Source organism: Elephantulus edwardii, unplaced genomic scaffold, assembly GCF_000299155.1.
Source record: "Elephantulus edwardii isolate Elephantulus edwardi_28Jun2011 unplaced genomic scaffold, EleEdw1.0 scaffold00087, whole genome shotgun sequence".
Classification (NCBI taxonomy): Eukaryota; Metazoa; Chordata; class Mammalia; order Macroscelidea; family Macroscelididae; genus Elephantulus; species Elephantulus edwardii.
In genome coordinates, this window is record NW_006399837.1 from 10225962 (window position 1) to 10232611 (window position 6650).

General features: G+C 50.4%; 1 protein-coding gene across 1 annotated transcript in view; it reads left to right on the forward strand.

Moving 5' to 3' along the window:
- Positions 1-5905, forward strand: part of RHBDD1 (rhomboid domain containing 1) — a 102678-nt gene extending 96773 nt beyond the window's left edge. The window contains exon 7 of the mRNA XM_006890321.1: positions 5811-5905. Within this exon, the coding sequence (XP_006890383.1) occupies positions 5811-5905 (95 nt within the window). The remainder of the gene's footprint in view (positions 1-5810) is intronic.
- Positions 5906-6650: the final 745 nt, after the last annotated feature.

The following is a 6650-nucleotide window of genomic DNA, read 5'->3' on the forward strand; positions in this document are numbered from 1 at the left end:
TTTTTACTGAGAAAAACTGTACGTGGTTTTTAGGCACAGTCAGCCTCTGTCCTTTAAGAGAAGTCTTTCATCCTGTCCTGTTCTTTTTTAAGGCTCAAATCAGCCTATATGTTAATTAATGGTGGTAGTGGTTATGAACCATCAAGTCACCTACAATTCCTAAGGACCTTATGCACAATAGCTCTGAACCCTGTCCTATCCTGAGCCAGTCTGTCTCCAACACATATACCCAGTTATTATGTCACTCCATCTTCTCTAGGATCTTCCTCTCTTGCCCTGTCCCTCCAACCCTTCCAAGCACCATGTCCCTCTCCAGGGACTGGTCCCTTCTGGCAGCATGCCCAACATATGTCAACCAGAGCTCTGTAATCCTTGCCTCCAGGGAGCAACTTGGTTTCTCCCTCTCCAGGACAGATCTGTTTGTTCTCTTGGTGGTCCACGGTATGTTCGGTACCCTTCACCAGCACCGCAACGGAATCGATTCTTTTGTCATCCTTGGCATTTGTCCAGTTAGTGGTGCTAATTAACTATTGTCAGTTAATAACTGTCTTAGTTTAGTAGGGCAATTCCAACAGAAATATAAGTGGGTCACCCTAAGGAACAAAAAGCATCTCCTCACGGTTGATTCAGTTAGAAGTTTGGTCTGTTTCAGCATCTGCACCGTGCCACTGTCAAGGAGCTGATTCTAACTCAGTGTCCCGATGGGACATCGTAGAACTGTATGACAGGGCTTCCAAGGCTGTAAATGTTTATAAGGAGCTCAAGTGGGAGTCCACAGGGAGTGTAGGAGGGAGGGAGATGGGCAGTCTCCTCCTGGGCAATTTACAGCCACCTCAGAAACCCGCCCGAGGGCCAGGCAGAAGTCACTTCTGATGCCACAGCCATGAGTGTATATAGAAGCACATTGCCTTGTTTTCTCTTGAAAAGCTTAGTGAGTTCAGTTTTTGGTTCGCAGCCAAATTCTTTAATTTGGGAGGGTTTTGTTTGTTTGTTTGTTTTAATTTAATTTTATTTTATTTCACTATTTTTTGTGTGTACCGTCAAATCATGTCTGACTGATACAGGAGGAGATTGTTCCTCCTCCTCCAGCAGAGCATCTGGTGGACTCGAACCATGTGCCTCTGAGATTGCAGTGCAGCTTCTTGCCACTAGGCCACCAAAGCTCGCCTAATTTGGGAGGTTTTTTAAAGAAAATTTTTCTTTTCTACTGGTTTACTTACAAAGTTAGTGTACATTGTTTTTCACACCGGATCTTTCCCATTTCCTTAACCCATCCCTCCCTCCACCCATCAAATTGTGTGGCCCTGTGATTACCCCCCTGCCCACCCTCACCCCTCTGCTCCTACCCTCCTCTGCTTGGGTCCTCATACACATTTCACTGTTTTTCTTATTTCTACAATAATGTTCTTATACAGCATTTGTCCTGATGGGACCGAGTTAGTTCACTTAGCATAATGCTCTCCAGACCCTCCCTAGTTAAGTAGTAATTTTCAAAATCCTTACTCCTATGGACTGTGTGGTATTCCATTATGTGAATGTACCATAATTTCTCAATCTGTTTGCTTGTCGTTGGACCTTTGGGCTGTTTCCATGTTGTTGTGATGGTAAATAATGCTGCTATGAACACTGGTGTACAAGTCTCTATTTGTACGTCAGTTCTCATTTTCTCAGGATATATTCCAGGCAGTGGAATAGCTGGGTCATATGGAGATTCTATATTCAGCTTTTTAAAGAAACGCCACCCTTCCTTCCAGAGTGGCCGTCCTGTTTTATAGTTCCCCCAGCAGTGTGTAAGAGTTCTCTCTCTCCACATCCTCTCCAGCTTGGATCACTTTCTGTCTGTCATTCTTTCATTTGTGTCATAGCCTTTAGTCATTGGAGTTTCTGGTCTTATGGACTCACCTGCCCCCTCGTCTTCCACAGTGTGTTCCCTCTTTGTGCTTCCCTGTCTGTGATCTGTGATACAACCTGTTAAGTGACAGTAACCCAAATCCACCGGCTGCTCCTCAGTGAAAAGCTGGGGGTCTCCTCCCATAAAGAATCACAGCCTCGTCAACCCAGTGGGCGATTGCCAGGGGTCAGAGCCCGCTGGTTGGTTTAGTTGTTTGTCTCTGCTGTTCTTCACGTTGCTCAGCAGTGACTCTGGTTAGGACACACCCACCTGTGCTACTGTGGCCTCTTTAACATAGTAGAAAAATGCTATTTTCCAATGGGATCATATCCATAAAGAAGGGATCAGGGACCAGGATTTGAGCATATGTCTTTTGGGGACAAAATTCAGTGTATAAACAATGATAGTGGCTAGGACGCATTCTGGTGATGTATCATAACATCACGCTGTTACCAGAAGGTTGACAGTTCGAACCCACCAGTTGCTTCACAGGAAGAAGATAAGCAGAGTCCTCCTGTAAAGATTCATAGTCTCAGAGATGCAGTGGATGTTTCCGGTGAGTCATTGTCACTTGCAGTGGAGTTTTTGTGATGCTAGAGATGTCAATCCCAAGAGAAATGTTCCCCTCACATTGGCTGCTGGCCTGCCACACACTGAGCACTTCAGGGGTGTCATCTCCACACCCTCTATAACCAGGCTCCCGTCCTGGGGGAACCCACACGATCCCATTGTTCAGCAGTCTCCCCTCCTAAGGAGACTGGCCTAGGCTGTCCCTGCTAGTTCCAGCCAGTGCTGTTATTCCAGCCCCAACTCCTCTGACAGCCCTTTGTCCACCGCGCTGCTGGGGCCTCATCTCGTCCCATCCAGCAAGGACTTTTCTGTGCGCTCAGCCATGGTGAATATGTGAAAATGCACATCTCGAGGGCTGAAGGCCAGTGGAGGAACCTGGAGGTCATAGAGGGAAGTGACGGATCCGCTGATATAAGTAGGACATACTGAAGCAGGTCTCACTGCTGGGCAACAGGAAGCCAGAACCGTGAGCGTGAGTGGAGGGGCAGCCCTGTGCCAGCGGGCACTGGATATTGTGGGACAGAGGCTGACTCTATGTGGTGATCTCTGTGAGAGATCGAAGAGGAGTTCACACATGAAAGCTGTTTCTAAAATCTTAGGACTAGGGGGAAGAGCAGTGTTCAGAACCCTCGGGGAAGCAATCCAGTCATTCTTCAGTATGTGCTGCACCAATGTGACTGGCCATGAGATGCTGGTAGAATCGGGACTGTTGGGAAAGTGGACCGCTGGTCGTGGTCCTCGTAGCCCCTGAGGCCCATTGCATGGACACTGAAAACTGTCCCAGTCCAGTTATCATTGAGAGAGAACTCTGTTGGTCTAGTGGATAGAAAGTTATGCTACCAAGCCAAAGGCGGATACTTTTAATCTGCGGCCCTCAGGCCTGGTTTTAATGGTTTGGTTTGGTTTGGTTTGGTTTGGTTTGGTTTTTTTGTCAAACTTTCTTCTAAGTGGTATAGCACTGGTCTGTGCATTGCTGTACAGAGGTAACCCGTGGCTGCTGTGATGCTAAAGACTGTGACACTGATGTGCCAAATGCAAGAATGGTCACCCATGATAGAGTGTTTGGTGGAGCTCCCTGATTAAAACAAGCTTGGGAGCAGGAGTGGCATCCACTTCCAAAATAGCTGGCCTCCAGAAGCTCTCTGAACATGGAGAAATGATGAAAGTTATACAACTGTTCAGCTCTTTCGTTCATAGCGTCGCTGTGAGTCATCTGTGGCTCGATGGCACTTAACAGCAACAGCCGCTGAGTTGTAACCAACCCATAGCTGACCCTCCAGGGGCTTTTTCAGAGGCATTTAATTGCACAAGAGGAGACTGCGCATCTTTCTCCTGGAAGCAGATGGTGGATTCGAACCACATGCCTTCAGGAATTCCAGCGCAGCTTCTTACCACGGGGCCACCAGAGCTTCTAGCCCAGTAGCAGGTGGAGCGCCAGTCTGAGTTAGAACTTGGTGGCCACGCCTTTGACGATAGCAGTTCTGCTGTGTTGGAGGCCCGTTTGGAATCTTGCTATGTTCCTCTTTCTAAGGAGCAGCGTTCCTCACAGAAGAAGGGCCCTGGGGGACAGGACGGGAAGGTGGGGACTGGGCCAGGGTGCTCTGTTGTGTGGAACACACGGCGTCTCTGCACAGTGAGGGGGGTGCACCAGAGACCAGAGACCTGGACTCACGTTTTCCTTCCCCTCTCGCTCCTCTGTGACCCTGGGTGTGTCCTGAGCCCTCGCTAAGCCTCAGCTTCCTCATCTGTAAAATCAGGAGTAAAAGCTAAGTGAAATCAGATGCCCTGGACGGGCTGTCCCGGAAGAGTTGGAAGCCCACATTTCCGCACGTGGATTCTTCTGTCTGCTGAGCCCTGCTTCTCCTCAGATGCCCTTGGAGGAACCCCAAGAACATCTATGCCGGCTGCTCCCTCCCGGCCCTGGGCCTCCCCAGCTGCCTCGTCTAGCTCCACCCTGTGCGTCCCTTTGAGGAAAACAGGAATTCTCAGCCTTTTCCTTGCAGGGAAAACCTGCGAAGGAAGAACGGCCAGGGCCCAGCAGTTCCCTCAGGGAAGTCAGTGCACTGCGTGGGCCTGGGCTGGTGGCGGGCCCTTGTCGGAATGCCACGTCCTTGCGACCGTCCCCAGCCAGCACTCAGCCCCCTGCCATCTGGAGCGCCTGTCATGTGCTGGCTGGCACTCAGAAGTGCAATTAAGAGGCTTCGTTGTTAAAAGACACTGTTGAAAGAAAAGCAGAATGTGGGTGATGTGGGAACCCATTTGAAGCAATAACTTAGTGGTGATCTGATTTATGAGTTTGTCATTTCAAAGCAGGGATCATTTTGAACGAATACAGTTTATGGTGAAAACTGTATCCCGCAAAATTTTTCAGTCTTAATGTGTTCATAAAGTGTTTATGGTGAAAGTCGTTTGGAAGTAATTAGTACGCTTGAATGTCGTCTTTAATGGAAGTTGCCAAATGATACCTATTTCAGTCACTCAGAGCTCCCTGGGCTGACCTACGGGTCATGGACTCGATTTCTGCCTCCATTTCTTTATTCGCCACGATACCACCAGCGAGTGTGTTTAGTGTTATGACTGAACTGTATGCATTGTTGCGTACTGCTGAGTCGGAACCGACCCATAGCTGACCCTCCAGCGGGTTTTCAGAGGCAGTTAATTGCACGGGTAGAGATTGCCCACATTTTTCCCAGAGAGCAGCTGGTGAATTCGAACTGTGTGCCTTCAGGTAGGCAGCACCACTCCTTACCACTAGGCCACATTGCAGACTGTACATTGGGTATGTTTGAATCTCAAGAAACTCCTCTTGTGAATTCTTTCCAAGGGTGTGCATTATGACCTTATGACTGCTAAACGTCACCTCTGCCTGCTCCAGGCCCATGACCCTTGAGTGGCCTCAAGCAGATGTGTGCCCTGTGGGGTGGGCCAGTACCAGAGGAAGGGGGCAACCTGGGGGCTAACCAAGAAGAACCGACCAGGACACTTGAGGGGAGACAAGTTATTTGTGGGCATAAAAGCCAAACAAAATGCAAGCCCTCTGGAAATAACACGGTGAAAGGTATAGACTCTGGTGGAAGGAAGGCTAGAAGGGAGAGGATTACTGACAATTCTCAGGGGGAGTTAATTTAGGCTCGTGGGTCATGCCACACTAAAAATATTCACTTACTGTAGAAACTTAGTATTGACGGCTGAAGTCGAAATGTTCACTTCTGTTTTGTGTTAAAGATGACCCCAGTGCTTTGCGGTGTGTCCCCTGCCCCCAGGACCCCAGGTGCCAGTGCCCTGTAATGTCAGGACCGCAGGTGTGGATGGGCAGTTATCTGACTGTCCCTTGTCTTTTTCACCACAGGAAACACCAGAAGTCACCCCGAGCCCTATGGGTTTCGCCTCTCCCCAGAAGATGAAATGAGGAGACAGCGGCTGCGAAGATTTGACCACCCGTGATGTGGCACCACAGCTGGAGGAAACACGGTCCAGCTGTGGAACAGTTGCCCACCTTGTCCACTCCCCAGGCCCCCAGTTGCCAGCAGAAGCTGGGGATGCCTCTCTCCCCCACCGTCATGACAGTGGTCACATGGCTTCTCCGCGTCAGGATCCAGAACCCAGAGCAGCCGGCCCCCAGCTTTCAGGGCAGGTCCTCGGGCTGGCTGGGCCCCTCACAGGCCACATGCCTGTCCTGCGGGAAGGGCTACTTCCCCTCCCTTCCCTCCGCACCACTCGGGCCTTGCCTGGCTTACAGGTTTAGACCCGGTCTGTCACCAGGAGTGACGTGTCCCTCCCTCCTGTGGCCTGGGTCTGCTGACACGTGGTCATGGGGACTTTCTCAGAAAGGCATTGGCTACTTGACAGTATGTCTTCTGCATCTTGCCCGGACACCTCAGCTCACCAGGCCCGGACACCTGAGCCATGTGGACCAGGTTCCTTGCTTTGCTTGGGTATCACTGTGCCTTTAAAGAAGCTTCTACCGAAAACTCTTAGGACCTCAGCTGAGGTCAGCGCCTGGCCATCCACTCCACGTCAGGCGGCAGCCTCGTGGTGGGCTTAGCTGTGACGCCTGCACCTGGGAGACGTGACTCGTCCTGAGCTAGCCAGTATGTCAGTGACAGGTGCCACACCGAGCCCTCAGCCGGCTCCTCAGCCCTCCTCAGTCTCCAGCTCCTCGCCGAGAGGGCCTGGCTCACAGCGGTGT